Below are 23,952 nucleotides of genomic sequence, written 5' to 3' on the forward strand. Positions count from 1 at the left end.
TGTGCAGGGCTTCGGCCCTCCAGGAATTGAGTTTGACACCCCTGCTATATAGAACCTTCATTTCTAGCAATCGTGTAGTTAGTTGAGATCCATATGTGATACATACTTGAGTGGTAGGCCATTTGTTGATTCTCATGTGTTGTTCTCCGCAGGAGTGAGGAGCAGTGTCTGGTGCGCAGCGGTCTGGTTCAGCTCATGGATCGCCTCTGCAGTCTGAGCAGTCAGAGAGACTGCAGCTCCAACGAGAAGCAAACCAAAAAGCAGAAAGTGGCCACCATGGCCTGGGCTGCGTTTCAGGTGCTGGCCAACCGCTGCATTGAGTGGGAGAAAGTCGAAGGTGAGGGACGGGAAGGCCATATGCTGAAATTTCAGCTCTCCGGTGAAACTTGTACTATTTTAAAAAAATTTCTCAAGTGGTGTTTAATAGTGGGAAGGTTTTTTTTACACATAATAGTGCCAATAATGATTTTCTAATTTCATTTATGTGTATTAAATGTCTTTCTCATGATGACAGTGTGTAATATTTTACTATAATTTTGCAAGATCAGTTTAAGGGGCAATTTAAATGCTTAACTAGGCAAGTTAGGAGAATTGGTCATTGGACAACAGTGGTTTGTTCTGTAGAAATGCTCCAAAAAAAATCCTAAGGGGGCTAATAATATTGACCGTAGCAGTTTTTATATTTTTTTAATCCAGCTAAACTAAAAGAAATAAAACTTCTTTTCCAGAAAAAAAAATAGAGTGAAATATATTGTGAAAAATGTCCTTGCTTTGTTAAACATTACTTGATAACTAGATTCTTAAAGTTTGAGCCTGATGGTAGATAGATAGATAGATAGACAGACAGACAGACAGACAGACAGACAGACAGACAGACAGACAGACAGACAGACAGACAGACAGACAGACAGACAGACAGACAGACAGACAGACAGATAGATAGATAGATAGATAGATAGATAGATAGATAGATAGATAGATAGATAGATAGATTAAAGCAGTTTGAAAAAGGATAGATAGATAGATAGATAGATAGATAGATAGATAGATAGACAGACAGACAGACAGACAGACAGACAGACAGACAGACAGACAGACAGACAGACAGACAGACAGACAGACAGATAGATAGATAGATAGATAGATAGATTAAAGCAGTTTGAAAAAGGATAGATAGATAGATAGATAGATAGATAGATAGATAGATAGATAGATAGATAGATAGATAGATAGATAGATAGATAGATAGATAGATAGATAGATAGATAGATAGATAGATAGATAGATAGATAGATAGATAGATAGATAGGTAGGTAGGTAGGTAGGTAGGTAGGTAGGTAGGTAGGTAGGTAGGTAGATAGATAGATAGATAGATAGATAGATAGATAGATAGATAGTTTTAAGGTCACAAAGTTAGATCTAATGTTAAGTCATTGACAGTCTTTTGCAATGGCAGTCTATGGGACAGTTGTTGCTAGGGTGCAGTATCTGGTTGTTATGGTGTGGCTTGAAAGTTAAAAGCTCACCAGGTATTGGTAGTTTGGTAGTCTGAGTTAAATGAGCTCAACCATTAGTGTGTAAGACAGTCTGATGCAGAGTTATGAACTCACAAAGTTTGATCCCATGTTAAGTCAATGAGAGTCTTTTGAATGGAAGTCTATGGGACAGTTTCTAGGGTCCAAAAGTGGTTGCTAGGGCGTGGCCAAAAAGTTAAAAGCTCATCAGTTATTGGCAGTTAGGTAGTCTGAGTTAAATGAGCCCAGTTAGAAGTCTGTGTGACAGTCTGGCACAGAGTTATGAGGTCACAAAGTTTGGTCCAATGTTAAGTCTATGGGATTTTTTTGACGGTCCCGGGATGTTTTTCGGAGAACCGAAAGTCGGATCAGTTGGAAAAGATACACAAGCCAGCATAATTACTTGAAAAAATTATTTAAAAATTTAGGAGGTTAATAATTTAGGAGGTTAATAATATAGGAGGGTAATAATTAACAATATGTTCATAATTTTGTCCTCCACTGTATATTTTGATATATGAATTTTTTATACAATAATGAAATTTGGGATTAAATGGGTTAAATGCACTTTGATTGGCTGTTTATCATTGACATTAATTATATTATGGCAAAGCAAGGATGAGATGTTTTACGGTTGTAGAAGTAATCTGTGAACCCGTTAAACTTCAACTGATGCCAGTGCTGTTGTTGAACAGGAGGCTCCACAGACGCAGTGCATTCAGGGTTGGCTCGACAGGTGTCCAGCCTTCTGACCAATCATCTGGCTCGAGCGACAGACTGCTGTGGAAACCAGGCGGCAGGAAATGATGCGCTGCAGGATGTGCTCAGTTTACTCAACGATCTGTCCAGGTAAAACCTTCTCCGCTGTTGACATACAGACATGAAGAATAGGGTTAGGGTTAGCCATTTTAAGTTAGTTACTTCGTTAAAGTTAATTACTAAATGCATGCAGATATAAGATTTTCAGTGGATTATATCTTTTCACAGTCTTCTGAATAGTGTCCACAGATAAATCTTAATTTCTCTATGCAGGAGTCACATAGGCAAGACCATCCTGAGCCAGCCTGCCTGTGTGTCCAAGCTGCTGTCTCTGCTTCTGGACCAGCGACCGTCGCCCAAACTGGTGCTGATCATCCTGCAGCTGTGCCGCGCCGCGCTGCCCCTCATGAGTGTGGAGGATTGTGGAAATGTAGCGCTGCCGTCCTGGAGCTACTCCACAAACGCACTGGACGCCGAGCAGCAGGACGCCAGCGACCCTGCCTTCCGCATCGCATCTCTGCTGCTCGCCAAACTGGCCGACTATGTGGTGCCAGGTATGAGAGGCAGTAATAGTTAAAACCAAGTGTGTATGAAGTATTGCAGTTATAAAGGCTGCAGTACAGGACTCTTAAAAATTCGGTGTCAGTAAGTTATTTATTTATTTACTTTTTTGTAAAGGCGTCTGTTAGACTCATCAAGGCTGTAATTTGTTTTAACCAAAACTAAAATAATAATAAAAACAATAATCAACCCAAGCTCATTCTGAAAATGTAGCCACGCGGACGTTTCTGGAGATCGCGATTTACGTGGCTTGGGTGTACGTATGGCCGCATTTGTTTTTTTCGAGCAAACGCTACGGGGCGGTGTGACGCCGCTCCTCTTCTTCGTGCTCGCTCACCGGCTGTGACGGCTCACTCACCTCCGTGTGGAGGGCTTTCCCGCCGCAACCAGTTTGTCCGCTTAGCTCGTCGTGTTTCGCTGGTGGAGCGGAGGCCCAAAGGAGGAGAAGCCGGCCGCGGCGACGACCGAGTTCGGGTCCAGGGAAGAGCGGTTTCAGAAATCAGCTAAGATGACAAACAGAATCCAAAAAATAAATGCGAACGAGTTTGTGACGGGGCGAGAATGCGGCCAAATCTGAAAACTCTGTCAAAATCAGACGAGCGCTTTTGCATTTTTTTTTCTGGACAGCTTTTGTAAATCGTCGCTTGGGTTTAGGGAAGAAGGAGGAGGGGGGTGGCTGGGTCGGCCAATCAGCCAATTGGCCAGTCGATCGCTCAGTCATTCAGTCAGTCAGTCGGACAGACGGTCGCTCAACAGCGGCTTTTCGCACGAGAACAGCGCAGCTCCCGAGAGGCGTTCAAGATGCGAAAAAGCACGGCACAGCAGCCTCTCGCGAATTCGCGAAAACAAAAACTGCACAAATACGTACCTCCCGGGGCATATTTTGCGATCCGCGGGGCTACGTTTCCACAATGAGCCTGGGTTGACAATAATACTGTGAAATTTTTAATTATTTAAAAGAGAAAAGGGTGATAATTCAAATGAAATAAAAACTCTGTTTTTATTATGTAAATTAATGTTGCCTTTGATTAGTTACATCAATCCTTGCTAAAGTAATAGTTTCTTTAAACTCTTTCTAACCCCAAAATATCTAAATACAAGTCAATATTTTGTTAACAATTATATTGAATTGCATTAAGTCATTGCATTAATACATATTAATATTAATAAATCGCCTGTGAATTAGAAAAATTCTCACAGGGGTTTTTGTTCACATATATTGTTCATATTCGTTTTGCATTTACTTGCTACTTATAAATAAACTTTATATACTTAAAAATGCGAACATATTAAATAATATGTGTTTATACAGTAGAATTGTTCAATATTAAGTGCCCCCAAGTCAATTCACATGCACTTTAATACTTCATAATGATGATTATTTATCGTACCTTTAATAATAGTGGATCAAATTGTGAACAGAATCATATCAATAACATGCTGTCTACTTAACATTTTTATTGACATGCTTTAATGTTGTATAATGTCCACTCTCAGGCTGTCAGACGTTGCTCTCTCCCAGCGCCTCTGAGCCGGACACCAGTCTGAGCCGAGCCTGTCCCAAGAGCAGCTCTAAGACCGACAGAGATGCCAGCGAGGAGGGCGAAGCGGTGGACGGAAAACTCTCCATATTCATCCATAAGAGAGAAGACCAGTCGTCGCACGAGGTGCTGCAGCCTCTGCTCAGGTAAACACAGGCAATACGACCACAGCCACATTTAGAGAGGACCTATTATGCCCCTTTATACAAGATGTAAACTAATTCTCTAAAGTCCCTAGTGTGTGTGTGTGTGAAGTTTCAGCTCAAAATACCACACAGATAATGGTAATAACTCTCTGAAACTGACCCTTTTAGGATTTGACCCTGATTGTGGCGTTTTGGTGACTGTCGCTTTAAATGCAAATGAGATTTTCAAAAGAGGGCGGAGCTACAAATGCCTCAGCATCGTGGCAAACTCAAAACCAAGACTAACATCTAATGCTAATGAGATGGTCTCTAGTGGGCGGGGCTTATTCAAGTGTGATTATAAAAAATTAAATTATAAAATAGAAGCTGTTCATATTCACACACTGTTTCTACACGGCTGTGTTTAAACCTGCATAATAGGTCCCATTTAGTGCTGTGTCTGAAGCTGCTATGGTTGATTTGTATTTTACGTCACCTTGCAGCAGCTCAGAGGGTCGACCGTTTCGTCTCGGCACTGGAGCCAACATGGAGAAGGTGGTGAAGATGGATCGAGACATGACCAAGGTTAGATCTGATCGGCATTCACTGTTTTTTATGAAGTAAAAGCTGTAAGCCGCCTTTGGACTGCACATGGCATTCTCCCCCTTGTGGCAGTCGCACGGAATTGTCACTGTGGTCAAACGTTTAATCATAAGCTCATTCTTGCGATCTCAGAAAACATAAGTTAAAGATATAAAAAGCCTAATTTATTTATATCATTTAAAATGTCCTTAACTTGGTTGTGTTTTTGGTAGCACTATAATTACACGCTATGACTTATTTATTAAGCATTATCAAATAGTTAATTCATTATCTGTCAAGCATTACTGTACATGAATAAATGTTAGTAAGCCGTTTACACAGTGCATCCGGAAAGTATTGATAGCGCTTCACTTTTTCCACATTTGTTTATGTTACAGCCTTATTCCCAAATAGATTCAATTCATTAATATCCCCAACATTCTACACACAATCCCCCATAATGACAAAGAGTTTTTGAAATTGTTGCAAGTTTATTAGAAAATAAAAAAGCTGTAAAATCACATGTACTTCAGTATTCACAGCGTTTCCTCAATACTTTGTTGATGCACTTTTGTCAGTGATTACAGCCTCAAGTCTTCTTGAATATGACGCCACAAGCTCTGCACACCTGTCTTTGGGAATGTTTGCCTGTTCCTCTTTGCAGTAGCTCTCAAGCTCTATGAGGTTGGATGGGAAGCGACGGTGTACAGCCATTTTCAGATCCCTCCAGAGATGTTCAATAGGATTTAGGTCTGGGCTCTGGCTGGGCCACTCAAAGACATTCACCGAGTCATCCTGAAGCAACTCCATTGATATTTTGGTGGTGTTCTTTGGTTCATTGTCCTGCTGGAAGATGAAGCGTCGCCTCAGTCTGAGGTGGAGAGCACTCTTGTGCAGGTCTTCATTCAGGAGGTCTCTGTACATCGCTGCATTCATCTTTCCCTCTATCCTGACTAGTCTTCCAGGTCCTGCTGCTGAAACACATCCCCACAGCATGATGCCAACACCCCCATGCTGCACTGTAGGGATGCTGTTAGCCTGGGGATCAGCATTGCCTGCTTTTCTCCAAACGTAACGCCTGGCGTTCACTCCAAACAGTTCAGTTTGAGTCTCATCAGAGCAGAGAGTTTAGTTTCTGATGGTATGAGAGTCCTTCAGATGGCAAACTCCAGGCGGGGAGTGTCTACCGTCTGGCTGCTCTACCATACAGGCCTGATTGGTGGATTGCTGCACAGATGGTTGTCCTTCTGTAAGGTTCTCCTCTCTCCACAGAAGAGCTCTGGAGCTCAGACAGAGTGACCATCGGGTTATTAATCACCTGCCTGAGTAAGGCCCTTCTCCCCCGATCACTCAGCTTAGATGGCCGGCCAGCTCTAGGAAGAGTCCTGAAGTTCCAAACATCTTCCACTTGCGGATGATGGAGGCCGCTGTGCTCATTGGAACTTTCAGAGCAGCAGAAATGTTTCTGTAACCTTCCCCAGCCTTGTGCCTCAAGACAATCCTGTCTCGGAGGTCTACAGATGATTCATGCTTGGTTTGTGCTTTGTCATGCACTGTCAACCCTGGGCCCTTATATAGACAGGTGTAGCCTTTTCAGATCATGTCCAATCAGCTGAATTGAGCACAGGTGAACTCCTAAGAAGCTGCTGAAGCATCTCAAGAATGATCAGTGGAAACAGAACGCACCTGAGCTCAATGTAGAGCTTCACGCCAAAGGCTGTGAATAATGATGAACATGAGATTTTACAGGGTTTTTATTTTAATAAATGTGCAACAATTTCAAAAACTCTTTCTTCACTTTGTCATTATGGGGGATTGTGTGCAGAATGTTGAGGAAATCAATCAGTTTTGGAATAAGACTGTAGCATAAACATATGTGGAAAAAGTGAAGCTGAACATTTTCCGGATGCACTGTATATACAGCTACGAATGCTGCATTCCTGACTTATAAGCACTTCTATAATGTATGTAATGATTGTATTTTCATACTCTGTTAATAATTAATTTTTCACTAGTGTTTATAGTTGGTGGTTTTTAAAGGACATTCAGAATGAGTTGAATGAGGTGTTTGTGCAGAGCGGCTGCTGTGAGGTCATCACTGAAGAGGCGTCCGCTGCTCTCAGGAAAGCCAATAAATGGGCTCAGTCGGGGCTCATTGTGAGTGTGGGTCCGCCCATCGAAAGCAGCGCTCAGGAGAACTCAGGAGCGACCTCTACAGGAGACAAGAAGAAAAGCGCTCAGTCCACGGTGTGTCGAGAGAGGAACGCTGAGCTCGCCCGGTAAGTGGGAGATACTTGGTCTTCAGCTGAATATTGTTTGGTTTCCTCCCTGAGATGTTTGGGTTAAGAGCAATGAGAAATATAGCTGAAGTTGGAATTATTAGCCGCCTGTATATTTTTTGTCATGATGACAGCACATAATATTAGACTAGATATTCTTCAAGACACTAGTATTCAGCTTAAAGTGACATTTAAAGGCTTCACTAGGGTAATTAGGGTAAAGTTAGGGTAATTAGGCAAGTCATTGTATAACAGTGGTTTGTTCTGGAGACAATCCAAAAAAAAAATTGCTTAAATATTAGGGATGCACGATATATCGGAGGCCATATCGTTATTGGCCGATAAATGCTATTTTTAGGATTATCATTATCGATCCGATGTCTAAATTAGGCCGGTATCTTTAAGCCGATAAATTACGTAGTTGTTGCCGCACACGCGTGGGCGGAACATGTTCAGACTTGGTCATGAAGCTCCCCTCACACTGATTATTCCTTCAAAGTCCGTCCTTTCCTCACGTGGTATTGCTGTGTGTTAATAACTCAGTAAGTAACCATTATCCTTATCATTGTTGATATGTTTGATTGAGTGCCATTGTGTATTTTGCTTCAAATCGCCTCAGGAAAAAATATTACATATGAAAGCCTTTCCTGCTCTGTCTCTTTGTTGTGTTAGAGATAGCAGGGAGATTTACTTATTACTCCAGGGCCGAATAATATTAATTTCGGGGTTAATTCTTTTAGTTGCAGCCGGAGAATGAATTAGGACCTGTGTAAGTTAACTTGGTCTCATTGCGAAAAATGTGCTCCTCTTTTCTGTCTCTCCCTCTTCGCTTCACACACACATACACACACACCAAACTGACCTGCACACTTGACGCGCTAAACAAACACTTTACAGAAGGTTTTTAATCTAATATAATTATTTGTTATTATCAACGCGTTACTTCCCATGTGTTGTTGATGTAAGATTGTATTCAGTTTGATCGGAATATTTATACTGATTATAACAAGCGCGTGTGAGAGCTTTCTCTGTGCGCGCGCACACAAACATAGATCTGACAGCCTTCACACACACATAGATCTTGAGCCTTCACAGATCAACAGTGGAGAGCCTAGGTGCACCGTTGGCTTGTTGATTAAATCTCATTTTGTTATTTAACTTTTTTAATTTTATGCAACAGTCAAGTTGCATGTTAATTTGCTATGAAGAAAATAAAATAATAATGTATTTTTTGCATGCTGATTTGTGTGAAATCGTGAATATAGGTCTATATAATCACCTTGCAATTTTGAAATCATAGCTTTTTTGCTTTGAGTGTAGGCTATTCAGTTCAAAAGAGCGGAGTTTCATCTTTTATGAAGTTTGCTGTATAAAAATATAACATTTTGAAATATTTATAATTATCGGCCTATATATATCGGCTATCGACCTCCAAGTCTGAAGAATTATCGGTTATCGGTATCGGCCAAAAAATCCATATCGGTGCATCCCTATTTTAATATTAAGCTTAAAATGGGTTTAAAACAATTACAAACTGCTTTTATTCTAATCGAAATGAAACAAATAAGACTTTCTCCAGGAGAATACATAGTATAGGAAACACTGTGAAAAATTCCTTGTCATTTAAGAAGTTTTAAAATTGACTAGTTGAAGCCCTCTATATGCAGTAAAGTCATTCACACCCAGTGTTTCTCTCTGACACACACAGGTCTGACCCGGTGCGTCCGTTCATCAGTGGTCACGTAGCCAACAGTATGGCAGCAGAGGTCATCGCTCTGCTGCACAGCCTCCTGACGGCCCCCGAGTCCAACACTGCTCAGATCTGGACAAGCACTGCAGAAAAGGTCAGCTCAAGCCTTTATCAACATTAATTGTTGTGGAAAGCGCTATACAAATAAACTTGAATTGAATTGAATTATTCTTTTGCAAATGAATTAATGTAAATACAGTAGCACTATTTCAGATGGTTATATAACCGTAATTAAATCCAAAATCTCTCTCTCTCTGTCTCTGTCAGGTGTTGTCCAGAGCTCTGATGTTCATCCCTCAGCTGGGGAAGTTTGCTGAGAGTATTCTGGAGAGCGGAAACAGCAGCGGCAGGAAGTTGTCCAAGCTGCAGGCCATTGGTCGACAGGCGGTGGCGGCTCTCTGTGCGCTCGGCGGATTCAAGGAGACCATCAAGATTGGATCTGAAGTGCAGGTGACGCATTCATTAACAACACAGCGCCGCATACAACTGGAGAAGTTAGGATTTTCACTTTCAGGATCTCTCGAATCATTTCATTCATTCATTTTCCTTCGGTGTAGCTTCCGCCACAGCGGAATGAACCGCCAACTTATCCAGCATGTGTTTTACACAGCGGATGCCCTTCTAGCTGCAACCCAGTACTGGGAAACACCCACACACTCATTTACGCACACACTACGGCCAATTTAGTTCATCAATTGCCCTATAGCGCATGTGTTTGGACTGTGGGGCAAACCAGAGCACCCGGAAGAAACCCACCCCAACACAGAGAGAACATGCAAACTCCACACAGAAACGCCAACGTGTTGGATGGCGGAGGGGTGATGTGGACGAAGGATGAAAGTAAAGAGGGTTGGGAAGTCAAGGAAGAAAGTAAAAGTGAACACTGGACGGGGGAGGAGGGGGATTGATAAAAAATCAGGTGCCGGATCAGATTTCAGAGGTGCTGGATCCGGATCCGGATCAAAAATTGGTTATAAAAGTATTTGTTTTAGCCTTTTTATTTGTTTGTTTGTGTAATTAATTAATTAATTTTATTTTATTATAATAATTAATTTTATTATAATGTAATTAATTTATTAATTTTATTTATTAATGGCATTTTATTTATTTATTTTAATTGGTTTGTTTATTGATCTATTTAATTATATATATTTATTTAAATATGTATTTATTTCTATTTAATTCCATTTAATTAAATTAACTTTAATTAATTAACGAGTTAGCTTAATTAATTTAATATCTTTTTAAATAAACAATTTATTTCATGCGTGTGCTTTTGCTTTTTTATTTATTCATGCTTTTATTCTGCAATTAATCTGCATTTAATCTACAATTTCTTATCCTTCATTGTATGTATCGCATACAGTCGTATTAAGTATTAATATTATTTATATATTTTATGATATTATTTAATAAATAATTATTTTAGTTTGGCTAATATAATCTAAGAATTATTATGAAAAAATTAATAGTTAAGAAATAAATTGTCTACAGAACTAACCACTGTGGTCTAATGACTTGCCTAATTAACTCAATTGTACTTTAAGCTGAATACTAGTATCCTACTAATTTGAGTATTTAGTTCAACCTGTGTACACAGCTTAGCAGATGGAGTGTAATAAATGCTAAATCATGAATGTCTGTCTGAAGTGTTTGTGTGTGTTGCTGTTCTCTCTGTCAGGTGGTTGGTAAAGGTGTGTTGGACAGTGTCGGTGTGGTTATATCCATTAATGAGCAGGAGGGCATCGCCACCGTCAAGTTTCCATCCTGCGAGTATCGGCGCTCCAGCAAAGCATCTGATATCCTGACGGTGCCCATATCACGCCTGTGCACGCCGCGCTCAGAGGTAATACACACTCTTCTGGACGATCACGACTAATCTGACGTGTCAATGATACTTCAAATAAATCAAGGCTGTCTTTATTATTTTAAAATGTTTGTGCCGTTGTTTAGAGGGCGGTCTAAATGTGGGGGTGAGCTGTAGTTTTGGGATTTTGATAAAGAGTATCAACCCTGTTTACTTATCATTGAATTTACCTCACAGAAAGAAATGCAAGCAGAACTAAATGCATTAGTTTGGGTTTCAGTTTACAAAAATAACATTCGAGTCTCAAAATGATCAAACATCAGGAGTTTATTGCTTGATTACTACAGTTTATCAGGTATTTATCATGGTAAACATGACTTTCATTCAGTCATTCATTTTTCAGCTTAGTCCCTTTATTAATCAGGGGTTGCCACAGCAGAATGAACCGCCAATTTATCTAGCATATTTTGTACGCAGTGGATGCCCTTCTAGCTGCAACCCATCACTGGGAAACACCCATACACTAATTCACACACACATATGCTATGGCCAATTTAGCTCATTCAATTCCCCTATAGTGCATGTGTTTGGACTGTGGGGGAAAACAGGAGCACCCGGAGGAAACCCACGTCAACATGGGGAGTACATGCAAACTCCACACAGAAATGCCAAATGACCAGGATCAAACCAGCGACCTGGACTTCAGACTTTACCTATATATATATATTTAAAGCAGAAAAGCATCATAAATTATGTTTTTATTGTGCCTCTTGTTTTCATTATTATTATTATTATTTTTAATCCAGTTGTTTTAATTGTTTGGTTCATATTTGACCCAGTAGTGGGTTAATACACCCCCAAATTGTGTAAAGATTGTAAAAAATGTGTAAAGTACATAAATCTTTTTTTTGTCAACTAATATAAACTAGCAATAAAATCTGTTTCTGATTAAAAACTAAAAAAAAAAGTTAAGAAAAATGTTTATCAATCTAAACTATTTTGCTTTAAAAAAAATAATATTAAAAAAATTGTTTTATTTTGCATTAAAATCCATATTTGTGATGTTTGAGTTAGTTATTAAAGGTCTATGATTTGATTTTGTACCTTTATTTGCCAAAACATTAACAAAATAATGATCTATTTTATTACTTCGACACCAACCTGTCCGTCTGTGTGTGTTCAGGCTCTGCCGCTGCACAAGCTTTCCATCACAGAGAAGGTTGTTCAGGCCGTTCAGTCCATGTTGCTGCCGCAGGAGGGCAGTCTGTCCATACACACGTCTCTGCCGGCGTCTGGAGACGGCTCCAGTCCTGTGATGGCAGTGGTGCGTCTGCTGGCCGAGATCAGAACCAGGTCAGACTCTAATTAAAATCAAGTGTTTTTAGATGTTATTATCAGTATGTTAGTCTAAAAGGGGAGCTATTATGCAAAATCAAAGTTTAAACTCAGTTGTTTGTGAATATAAGCAGATTCTAATGATGAAAATGTAGTCATTTTATTTTTTTTTAATCAGACTTGATGAAATCAGTCTTCAGGAACATTTTGATTGACATTCTCCCTTTGTACGTGTCATCAGAGGGGGAAAGCCCCGCCCACTAGTGACCGTGTCTCTCTCATTAGCATAAGATGTTAGAATCTGCCACTATGCTGACACAGGCAGTTGTAGCTCCACCTTCTTTTGAAAAGAGCACAATCTCATTTGAATTTAAAGCGACAGTCACCTAAACACCACAATTTGGATCAAATTAAAGGCCTGTTTACACCTGGCAAGATAGCAATATAGATGTAGTTGTAAAAGTGGTTCACAGTGTTAAAGAATAGCATAGTTCAGAGTCAGACCACAGCTACAACCATAAAGATACGAATGACATTATTAGAATCACTTTCAGAGCACTAGCAGCACACTGAGGACACCTGCTGGTTACAAGGGATAATGCACAATTAAAAGCATCATCTGAAAATAAACATCATTATTGTTTGCTTGTGTTTACACATGTATTTATCCTTATCGTGTTTGGTGTGAACGAGCATTTATGGGATATTAATTGTGTGTGTGTATCAGAGCGTGTCTGGTGATGGCGCAGCTGCTGGAGGACAGCTCTTTCTGTGAGGAGTTTATCCAGCAGTGTCCTGCAGCCGTGGAGGTGCTCAACCTCATCGCTCAAGAGTGCAGTCCTGGTGAGTCAATGCAAAGAAAGCATGCATAACCATATAAAAAAATGCATGTATAAGCCATATGACAAAAAAAATGGATGCTTAAACCACATGACGCCTGATACTGGTGAAACATCCCTTTTACTACATCCAAAAACTGTGATGCTCATAGAAAAAACATGTGTGATGTAAAATAATGCTTTACATAAATGTATATATTTTTTTCTAATTATTATTGGAAAATGTTTTTGTTTAAATGTAGATAATAAAAAAATAAATATTAGGTTGGGCTGTGCAATTAATCGAAAATCCGATTTCGATTTTGGCTTTTAACGATTATGAAAAACCCTTAATCGAGATAAAGGATTATTGCATCACATACCGCCCCTTTCCAGTTGTACACTTGTGAAAACTCTTTGCCTCTGCAAAGCTCAGTTCCACGTGAAAATGACTGAAAGCATGTTCTGTAGTGTAACTTTTGCAGCACGGGATGCGCATCATTCATATTTTTAAAAGCGCAAAAGGGCACGTGCTGTTGTGTGTGTGTGTGCGCCATGCTTAGCCTCGGATAGGTAGTGTGTGTGTGCGCGCGCTGCGCTTAGCCTCGGACTGCAGAGCACAAACACATCTAACGCGATCTTAATGTGAGCGCTTTAATGGTCAAATACATGCACATTTGTGTCAGAGCGCGGTGTTTAGTGATTATTCATATTAACCCTCATTTGTGTAATAAACTAACAAGTTGAGAATCAAAAGACACGTGCACACAATCAAACATACATATATATATATATATATATATATATATATATATATATATATATATACACACATACATATATATACACACATACATATATATACACACACACACATATACATATATATATACATATATATAGCTTAAAGGTGCTAATAATATTGAGCTATTAAAATATGTTTCAAAATATTTAAACCTGCTTTTATTCTAGCTGAAATAAAACAAATAAGACTTTCTCCAGAAGAAAAGATATTATAGGAAATACTGTAAAGAAAATCCTCTTAAACATCATTTGGGAAATATTTATATATAAAAATAAATTCACAGGAAAACGAATAATTTTGACTTCAACTGATAATCGTTTTGAATAATCGTGATTACAATTATGACCAAAATAATCATGATTATGATTTTTCCCATAATCGAGCAGCCCTAATATTAGGTCTATTTCTCAATAAAATGACTAAAACTTGATAACTGAACATAAAAAAAAATAAAAGCTAATTCTAAACATTATTAAATACTAAATAAATATATGTATAATTTATGTATTAAATAGCTTTACTAAAAAATTAAAACTAGAAATGTTCCTTATACTTAAGTTACTGTTGTAGCTAACCGAAATAAAGACATGAAGCATTACTAAAATTGAACAAAAAAATAAATCTAAATACATATGTATATAAAAATTTATAACCAGAAATAAGTGCTATAATAGTATGTAAATATGCAAAGTTAAAAAAAAAAAAAAAGCTTGATAATATAGGTTAATGATATTAATAAATTGATTGCATTACGTCTTGAACTATTGTTTAGCATGGTAAATTTCTTTGCATGCAATTAAAGTTTTTTTTTTGCATGTATTCATTCATTTGTTCTGTTGAATAAATGCATAAAATGATAATATTTTCATTTTTAAATGAGCTAAAGCTAAACCTGAAATAAATACATTTCAACAGAATATACAGTACTTATGTAAATGTCTTTAAATATGTCACGTTTGGCGGATCGAAACAGGAACAAAAACAGGTGTAGGATCCAAGTGCAGTTTTAATGTGAAATTTGTACAGTGACAGACCAAAAATCAAAGTGACAAAATAAACAAACAAACAAGGCCCTCAAACAGATTAAACTAGAACTAGACTTAGCAACTAAGACAGGATACAAAACTGGACTCAGGAACACATACCAACAAGAACGAACGACGAACTCACGAACAGAGATTGAATGGCTGAATATATAGTGCAGGAAATCAACGGTAAACAGAGACAGCTGTGATTGTATATCAGTATATATGGAAAACCGGGTGTGTGCGTGAAGGAATGTATGGATATGTAGTTCTTAAGCCACTGTAGTTCGCTGAGAGTGTGCTGCCGAACTACAGTGGCATCTGGTGGACATGGAGAGTCATGACAAAATATGTATGTCTGTTTAAAAATGTTTTGAAGAATGTCCATGCCTCTTTCATGCCTTTTTCATGCAATAATCCTTCACATTCTTCCATCAAACTGATGTGATTTATTCCAAGTCTTTTGCGTCCAGTTAAATGTGATCTGTGTTTTGTGTGAATGTTTTCAGGAGAGCGTTTGGTGATGGTGGAGGCTCAGTGTGAGCGTCTGCGCATGCTTTATCGAGACTGTGCTCGTCCTCCACCACCGCCTGTGCAAACTGACCAACGGCAGGTGAGATTAGTGCTGCATATATACCATCTGGGTTGTTAATGAGTAAATAAACACTACACTTTTTCAGAAAGAGGCTCATTTTACAGCTCCCCTACAGTTAAACAGTTGAGTTTTACCACTACTAAATCCATTCAGCCGATCTTCGGGTCTGGCTGGAGCACTTTTAGCTTAGCTTAGCATAGATCATTGAATCGGATTAGACCGTTAGCATCTAGATTTTTGATAATTTTCCTATTTAAAGCTTAACTCTTCTGTAGTTGCATACTGAGACAATCAGAAAATAAAAAGTTCATTTCTAGGCTGATATGACTAGCAACTATACTCTCATTCTGGCATATTAATAATAATGTACCACATCTATAAACCTTTATCTTTAAACCTACTTGGAAGTAGATCCTAGCCATATCAGTCCTAAAATAGAAACTTTTCATTCAACTTTTTTATCAGAGGTCGTTCATAAACTACAGAAGAGTCAAGTTTTATTTAGGAAAATTGTTACAACTTTTTTTGGGTTTTTTTTTTTTTGAGTGAGATGCTAACGGTCTAATCTGATTCAATGATCTATGCTAAGCTAAGCTAAAAATGCTCCCATCAGACCTGGAGATTGGCTGAATGGATTAAAAAGTTGTAAAACTCAATTGTTTTAATGTTAAATGAGCCTTTTTCCCTAAAATAAGTGGTTTGTTCCCTTAAAGCTTGCCATATATGGGCTTGAATGTCAACATCACTCATCTATTGTCTGACATGAAGCACTTCTGATTGGCTCTGTACGAATCTGACAGCATGTGATCATTTGTGAACACGTTTTTCTCTGTTTGTTCAGCCGAAGGAGATCACGTGGTGCCCGTCTCGAGTCTTCCCTCCGGTTCGGGCCTGTATGTTTTCCTCGCACTTGACGTCGGTGACGTTTCTGGCTGATCCGAGTGCAGGCGGAGGCCTTCCCAGAGGAACCTTCATCTACGCCACTTCACCCGTGCCCATTCAGGTGACTGTAACACTGTTATTAATCAAACTAATCCAGTGTTTTACAGAATATAACTGTTTTACCTAATGAAATGTGCTATTAGTTATTTCCCAAAGCTAATTATAAAATGCGATTAACATCAAGCAAGAAAAGCATGGGGGAGGGAGAGATGGTCAAACTTACCAACTCCAAGATTAGTCTCATTAATTCTGTTTCTGATTTCCAGGCTCCGTCTTTTTACTGGGAGATCGAGATCGTTTCGTTCGGAGACTCGGAGGACGACAGCGGTCCAATAGTGTCCTTTGGATTTTCCCCGGAGGCGGAGAAGAGAGACGGAGCCTGGACCAATCCCGTCGGGACCTGCCTGTTTCACAAGTACTGACTGATAACATTCACTGTTATTTGAGTTCCTCTTGTATTCTCATAACTCGTATCTTCTTCTTCTGTGGTCTTCAGTAATGGCCGGGCGGTTCACTACAACGGCTCCAGTTTACTGCAGTGGAAAAGTGTGAGGCTCGACGTGGCTCTGCTTCCTGGTGAGACTTGAGTTTAGCTGTGAAGGTTTTATGAAATTAAAATTAAGTTTTTTAGATGTTAGTATCGGAGTATTGTTAGTTTTAGGATATCTATAAGCTAGTGTGCGCCAAAACAAACACCAGCATGTACAGCATGTTCCTCCTAAATTTTTAGGCTTTTTTAAGGATTTTCCTTTATTGATTTGATGCAGTAGTAATGTTTCCTCTGTGTGTGTGTGTGTGTGTGTGTGTGTGTGTTTCTGCAGGTGATGTAGCCGGCATCGGCTGGGAGCGTCTGGAAGGCACTCCTCCTCCACCCGGTCAGCCTCCCAAAGGAAGAGTGTACTTCACCTACTGCGGTCAGCGACTCGCTCCCTACCTAGAGGATGTGGCTGGAGGCATGTGGCCCGTCGTTCACATCCAGAAGAAGGTTTGCAGACACGTCACAAATACACAAAATGTTTGTATTTGTAGAATAATTGAATATTCAGTTAGTTTTTAGTTTTCTGCGATATATATTGCGATATTAAGGTAATTTCATAAGATGATTTAAATAACTATTCGGGAAGAATTCACCATTTTCCATTGTGATCATTTTGTAGGGAGTGTGTAGAGAGTGTGTTTGATATCAAGTATAATAAAGAAATTGCAAGCATAAATGAATAAAAGAGAACAAAGATACAAATATAATTTTGTGGATATTCTAACAGTGTTGAGGAAAGACGTTAAATAACAATGTAAGGTAGTCAAACAATGTAATGAGATGTAAAATAACACTGTATAGGCTTCATTGTAATACAATTAATTTTGTTTAAGCTACAAATTTAAAATTTAATTGTGCCCAAATAGTTTAACAGGGTGTCCACGGGCTCTTAAAGAGTATTAGAGGTTGATAAATCAATTATGAAAAAATTAAGGCCCTTAAATAGTATTAAGAAGTCTAAATTGCAATTTTACAAGGTCTTAAATTTTGTTCAAGCCTTGTCCAAAGTGTTTGACTCCATAAATATATTTATTTTCCTCCTAATATTAACAACGATGTGCTCGATCCTTGCGATTGGTTGGGGCTGGGGCGCGTCCAGCCAAGCATCTCCGTTTGAGTGATTTGACGTAATTCGCGGCATGATGTGTCGCCACATGCAGCGAAAGCGAAACAGGCGACAAAATGGGAAAATGTTTGTGTACTCCTGGTTGGAGAAAGACAAGTTTAAACAGATGCTGAAAACAACCACGTCATTTATTCTTTCAAGCTTTGTATCTTCCGAGCTTATCTGAGCTCTGTTGCACAGTTGTGGTGCATTGATTTATTTAAGTGTTTATTAACAACTGTTTATTAAGTTAAAGGTTTGATACTGACTAGAACTTGAAGTGTCGATGAGGTCTTAAATATTCTGAGAAGGTCTGTAAAAAGTTTTAAAAAGGAATTGAAATCTTTAGGATTCCTGCGTATATCCTGTTTAAATTATTTTAAAATCTTAGGGCTCTATTTGAGACGGTCCATGCACAGATCACTTAACGCAGGGCGCAAATGCTTTCAGGGCGTGTCAGAACACATTTTTGCTAATTTAAGTACGGGAAAATCCGCTTTTCGCCGTGGCGCATAGTCTAAAAGGGTTGAGTTTATTTTCTTAATGAGTTATAGGTGTGTTTTGAGAATAAACCAATCAGAGTCTCATCTCCCATTCCCTTTAAGAGCCAGCTGCGTCACACCATAAGCGCATTGCTATTAACATGACGTAAAGTAAGTTCACTTTCGCTTTTGCTCTCGTGGATAGGGAAACCTTACCACACAGACATCAATTAGCCTGTAAATAATTAATTTAGTTTGTTAAACGCAAAGATTTGTTTCAAAACTATTTCTAAATTCAGTTCTAATTTCCAGCAAACGAATAAATGAACAATAATAACAAAGTTTGGTCAAAATACTGAGTTATTTCCAAATACACCTACCTTTCCCCATATGGTCTAAAACCTGACAGGTGGACAAATCTAAGCTTGTTTTTAATAAAACAAATATAAATATATTAAATAATACTGCTAATAATAATAACATTATACAAAAGCAAATTGAATGAACAGAAAAAGCCTCCCGAGATGAAGAAAGTATGAAGGCAGTGATTTTTAAATTCATGTAGACTAGAAAATAATATGTTTTGTATTATTTTAATCCTATATATTTATATCCTACATATATCCTTATTATATACATCCTTAATATATTATATCTTTTTTATATGTAAAGATATTTGCGTATTGCATCTTGTGTTTAGTGTGTAAGCCAGACACACTTTGCGCCAGTCAATAGACAGACTTTGTTCTGGTCTAAAGATCAGACTATTTACAGTTTCTCAAGATAGCAACGCAACAAAACACGCCTGCTTTTTTAGAGCAGAACGCCTATGGGCGCACATATGAGCGCAAATGCATTTGCTATTTAAACAGCGTAGCGCAACGCCTCAAAATGACCCTTGCGCCGAGCTTAAAGTATTAAAAGACTATTGCGCTGCACCTTGCGCCACACTGCGCCGGGTGTATGATAGGGCCCTTACAGTCACATACCTTAAAAAATGTGTTTCCTGGTTAATTATAATCACAACTCAGTTGCAGATTCTACGATTTGACTATTGCATATTCGCACATTACGATATGGATGCTGAATCGATATATTGCTCAGCTCTAAGAGATTAAGTATTTTATAATTGTTCACCGGTTTCTTTATATCACCTTCAGCCTTGTTTATTAATGTGAATGTTTCTTGTGTGTTTTCAGAATACGAAGATTCACGCCAACTTCGGCTGCCGGTTGTTTGCGTACGCTGAAGGCCAGGCTCACAGAAACGCTGCTGATCTCTGCATGGATCTGTCAGAGGAGATCAGTGCTAACTTCGAGGCTCTGCCCTTCGCCATGGCCTCCGACAGCGATAATGATGCGGGCACCAGTGTGGCGTCTGACTCCGGCTCCCACGGGCCTCCTTGTCGCATCGCTGCCGTCGTCACAGCACAACAGCGTGAGTAGGCCGGTGTCACGAGAAATAAAGACCCCGTCATGAGAATTAGGTCCGCCTATTGGACCCTGAGTGATCCTGTTGTTTTCCTGGAGTTGTAATAGGTATAATCTGGTTATAAAGTACAGGACTACGACTATTTAGTTCTGCATTTATTTGCTAGTGCGTTTGAGCTGAAGGATAAGCAGATTTAAAGTTAATGTAACCTTTAGGCAAAACCTTTCTATCAATTTGCTTTCCTTCCCAGAATACAACAGCGATGCTTCTTGCCACTACAAGGTAGAGCTGAGCTATGAGAATCTGGTGGTGTCGGGACCGAACGCTCATCCGCCACCCATCGCTGATGACGAGAGCGATGATGAGGATGATGAAGACATTCCCCGGGTATCATGACTAGATCATCTGCTACAATTATACACACACGTCAAACTGCTTTTTAAAGAAGTCAACTCTTGCTTTCTCTTGTGTTCGTAAAGGAGGATCATTACGCCCTGCTAGTGAAAGCGTGGGAAACTAAAGTGTTTCCCACCATTCGCCGGCGGTTCAGGAACGAGGCGGAGAGGAAATCTGGCCTGGATCAGATCAAGGGAGCGCTGCAGCTCGGTGAATAACTGTTTATTAATGTCCATATTTCAATAGCTAAAGCTGATTCATGTATTCATTCATTCAGGCGGTCTGTCAGTATATTCAAATGTACAGTAGTCAAAATTTGAAGTGACTATTGGACTCCTCGTTTCTATTGGACTCCTTTCAGACTGTTTAAGCTCGGGTTAAAAAATACACCTTATTGTTGGAGATGTGAGATCGAGGATGGTGATTTAGTTCATGCTCTATGGTCTTGTACAAAGATTCAGGATTTCTGTGTTCATGAACACATTTGCTCGGTTTTAGACTTTCGCATTTCACTATGCCCTAGACTGTTTATACTAGGTAGTTGGACAGACAATGAAATAAAAGATAAAAACATAACATTTTGGGTCCAAACCAGCTTACTGATTGGCAGACAAATAATTCTTAGGAGCTGGAAATCAGAGGAGGCCCCTTCCTTCCAAGAATGGGCAGTAGAACTTGCTAGAGTGGCCGCATTTGAAAAAATGTCTTATAAGCAAATGGACAAGCCAAACCTATACTTTAAAAAATGGTCCAAGTGCTTAAACTGTTCGGGAATGGAACAGTAATAAATGTATGAGATATATACTGATGTCAACAGTGTAAATTTGATATGTTATTGACTAAACTTACCCATTCATTTGTTTCATTTAATTTTTATTGTATTTTATTTTAATTCTTTCTTCATTATATAAGATAGAGGCCTTAATTATATTTACTGATAGCCAACCAGAACCTTAAAGTAGTAGTTGGGGATTAGTTTGGGGTGGGTCTATAATAGGGCAAAAAAACAAAAACAAAATGTTGATTCTTTTCAGAGTTGTATTCTGTATGCCATGCTGAAACCTGCCTGAGAATCAATAAAACTGTTAATCACTAATATTTGAAGTGAATCAAAACCTTTTATAAAGGTTTTCCTACAACTGAGCAACACCCATTTTTGTCTCAGGACAATTTTGAAAATAGTTTTTGATCCCCTTCAAATGTTGAATACTATACTGTATACAACTGCATAGCCTGCATACGCTTTAGCAAACTTTAAAGTACTTAATGAGTAACGCCCCATTCACACGGGGATTCAGCGTCAACGCTTGACTGAAGGCGTGTCTGAAGTTAGAGCTGAAGCGATCGTCATAGCAGCGTCAGCCAATGAAATTCAGTCAGCAATAGGCCACTGTCTAGCTGGTGTATTTGCATACAGCGATCTGATTGGCTGAAGCTTCTGTCGCCGATTGAAAAGTTGAGCAAGTCCTAACGCCACATTCACACGGGGCGTCAACGCTTCCTATTCACATTGAATGGGTGACGTCAGGCGTTGCCGAACTGCATTATGGATTCGTCGGCGCCGCTTCAAAGGCGTTGCTCGCTGCAGAAGTTGGGACTAGCTCAACTTTTCAAGCACCGACGGAAGCGTCAGCCAATCACATCGCTGTATGCAAATACACCAGCTAAACAGTGGCCTATTGCCACTGAATTTCATTGGCTGACGCTGATATGATGATCGCTTCAGCCCCGACTTGAGACACGCCTTCAGTCAAGCGTTAACGCTGAAACCCCGTGTGAATGAGGCGTTACTTCTGCAGCGAGCAACGGCTCTGAAGCTGCGCCGACGGATCCAGAATGCAGTTCGGGAAATGCCTGACATCACCCATTCAAAGTGAATGGGAAGCGTTGACGCTGAAGCCCCGTGTGAATGTGGCGTAAATTAATGAGTGGTACAAATCTTTGATTACTATAGTAGGAAAAATAAATATACTTTGTAAATCAATGGTTATCGGTTTTTAACATTTTACAAAATATCTTCTTTTGTGTTTAAAAAGAGTTTAAACACACCTTGACGCTTTGTGGATGTTACCACTTTGACATCTGTCAGATATTGGATTTTCGCCACTTTCCAAAGTAATTTGACGTCGTTATTGTCTTTAGACGCTGGCTAGACAGTGAATTTGGGTCACCTGACGTCATGACCTAAATCTAACCTAATATTAACGTCTTGCGATGTTGTGTGCCTGCTGGGTATTTCTAGTTTTTTGATTGCACATGTGTTTAATATAATGCTGTGTTTGCTGTCAGGTATGGTGGACATCGCTCGTCAGACGGTTGAGTTTCTGTATGAAGAGAATGGCGGGATCCCTCGAGACCTCTACCTTCCAACCATCGAAGACATTAAGGATGAAGCAAACAAGTTCACCATCGACAAAGTCCGCAAAGGTCTGTGTGAAAGCCACAGTTGTCCTGTTTGCTGTTACACATGCGTTTACATTTTGAACTCTTACATTAATTCATTGCGTAACAAACATAAAAAATTGAGGGAATAATCACCAAGTGCTGCATTTTTACACATTTTTTGCATGCATTTGCAGGTTTCAACGCTAAGGTTTTTTTCTACTGGGCCGATTGGACCCGTGGTTGAGATTTTACTTGCCCTGCCAAAGTTTTTACTGGCCCCACCAATAAAAAAGAAGTTAATAGCTATTTCTTAGCCACATATTTTAAATAATGTGGCAAAATAACTACTGTGAATCTAGAATTTAAACATTTAAAAAATGTTAATAAATGTATAATGAGCAAAATACTTGATTTCATGAATGAAAAGAGCAGTATGGAAAATGTGCTGGTATTTTATTGCAATTCTAAATTATTTTTATAAAAATGGCTTGCCAAACTGACGACAATGTTTGAACAATATTTTATTTATTTATTTTTTTGGTTTCTTAATTTTGTACCCATGTAATTGTCTTCTTCCAAGACTTCAGAAACAGAGATTTTCTTTTAGCCTCATAGTTTGATGTTGCCGCCATGTTGCTATTTTTTTGCTGTACTAGTTGTTACCAGGTTACGGAAAAAAATAACGTACTCATCGTTACTGGCCGATAGGGGCCTGTGACAATCCTGTCTACTGTCCCGAGCGTCTTTCACTCTGGCCCTGGGCCACTGGGCAGTCCTTATTGTTGAGCCCTTATTTGACCATTGAGTTAAAAGATGCACAAAATGGTTTTCTTTCACACTTTTAAAAATCTCAAGTCATGATATATGATCCGGCATGGGAGATGAATTATCAGCAAAAATAAACTAAATAAAATAAAGCGTTTTGTTAAAAAAGCTCAATTAATTATATTTTGCATAGGAAAAATTAATATTTATATATTGTTGTGCATATTCATGACAATTGACAGTGTATCTATATGCATTTTTGTTTGTTTATTTATTCCATTAACTTGTTGCATGTGCATGCTAATTGACAGTTAATATTTGTATTAATTGCACAGCTCTTAAACATACTGTAAGTTGCACTGGCTGAAAGTTGAATTCTTGAGAGACAGAAAGAGAGTAAAAAAATGAATAA

General features: G+C 38.9%; 1 protein-coding gene across 2 annotated transcripts in view; it reads left to right on the forward strand.

The window, feature by feature from the left end:
- Positions 1–23,952, forward strand: part of hectd4 (HECT domain containing E3 ubiquitin protein ligase 4) — a 110,773-nt gene that overhangs the window by 46,972 nt on the left and 39,849 nt on the right. For both annotated transcript variants that reach the window (XM_087262271.1, XM_087262272.1), the window contains exons 34-53: positions 153–337; positions 2,210–2,363; positions 2,547–2,827; positions 4,332–4,521; positions 5,004–5,085; positions 7,159–7,361; positions 9,070–9,205; positions 9,379–9,561; positions 10,793–10,957; positions 12,102–12,271; positions 12,981–13,096; positions 15,411–15,514; positions 16,338–16,499; positions 16,705–16,853; positions 16,935–17,014; positions 17,260–17,423; positions 19,763–20,000; positions 20,245–20,381; positions 20,474–20,600; positions 22,680–22,817. In XM_087262271.1, the coding sequence (XP_087118397.1) occupies positions 153–337; positions 2,210–2,363; positions 2,547–2,827; positions 4,332–4,521; positions 5,004–5,085; positions 7,159–7,361; positions 9,070–9,205; positions 9,379–9,561; positions 10,793–10,957; positions 12,102–12,271; positions 12,981–13,096; positions 15,411–15,514; positions 16,338–16,499; positions 16,705–16,853; positions 16,935–17,014; positions 17,260–17,423; positions 19,763–20,000; positions 20,245–20,381; positions 20,474–20,600; positions 22,680–22,817 (3,164 nt within the window). The remainder of the gene's footprint in view (positions 1–152; positions 338–2,209; positions 2,364–2,546; positions 2,828–4,331; positions 4,522–5,003; positions 5,086–7,158; positions 7,362–9,069; positions 9,206–9,378; positions 9,562–10,792; positions 10,958–12,101; positions 12,272–12,980; positions 13,097–15,410; positions 15,515–16,337; positions 16,500–16,704; positions 16,854–16,934; positions 17,015–17,259; positions 17,424–19,762; positions 20,001–20,244; positions 20,382–20,473; positions 20,601–22,679; positions 22,818–23,952) is intronic.

Source organism: Danio rerio, chromosome 7 (assembly GCF_052040795.2).
Source record: "Danio rerio strain M-AB ecotype USA chromosome 7, GRCz13ab, whole genome shotgun sequence".
Taxonomy (NCBI): Eukaryota; Metazoa; Chordata; class Actinopteri; order Cypriniformes; family Danionidae; genus Danio; species Danio rerio.